General features: G+C 65.9%; 1 protein-coding gene across 1 annotated transcript in view; it reads right to left on the reverse strand.

Annotated features, from left to right (window-relative positions):
* Nucleotides 1-92, reverse strand: part of LOC104270025 (carbonic anhydrase 15-like) — a gene marked incomplete at both ends in the record, with an annotated part of 1682 nt that extends 1590 nt beyond the window's left edge. Inside the window, one exon of the mRNA XM_009864255.1 lies at nt 27-92. Within this exon, the coding sequence (XP_009862557.1) occupies nt 27-92 (66 nt within the window). The remainder of the gene's footprint in view (nt 1-26) is intronic.
* Between the last annotated feature and the right edge of the window lie 181 nt (nt 93-273).

Consider the following 273-nt stretch of genomic DNA (forward strand, 5'->3'; position numbering starts at 1 on the left):
GGGGGGCGCAGGGGCTCGGTCCCGGCCGGGGAGGCCCCCGCCACTGATGGTGATGGACTCAGAGGCCAACTCACTCGCCAGGCTCAGCATCACTGCAAGGGCAGCGGGATGGGGTCAGGATGGGGAACAGCACTGGCACACTTGGGGTCATCCTCCCCAGGCTTCATCCCAGCACTAATACAAACCCACGGTGCAGGAGCCACCCTGGGACCCTGCAGCTTGAGGACAGAGCACCTGAGAGCAGCGGTGGAGACGAACCCCAGCCCGGACAGT

Source organism: Apaloderma vittatum, unplaced genomic scaffold, assembly GCF_000703405.1.
Source record: "Apaloderma vittatum isolate BGI_N311 unplaced genomic scaffold, ASM70340v1 scaffold31812, whole genome shotgun sequence".
Taxonomy (NCBI): domain Eukaryota; kingdom Metazoa; phylum Chordata; class Aves; order Trogoniformes; family Trogonidae; genus Apaloderma; species Apaloderma vittatum.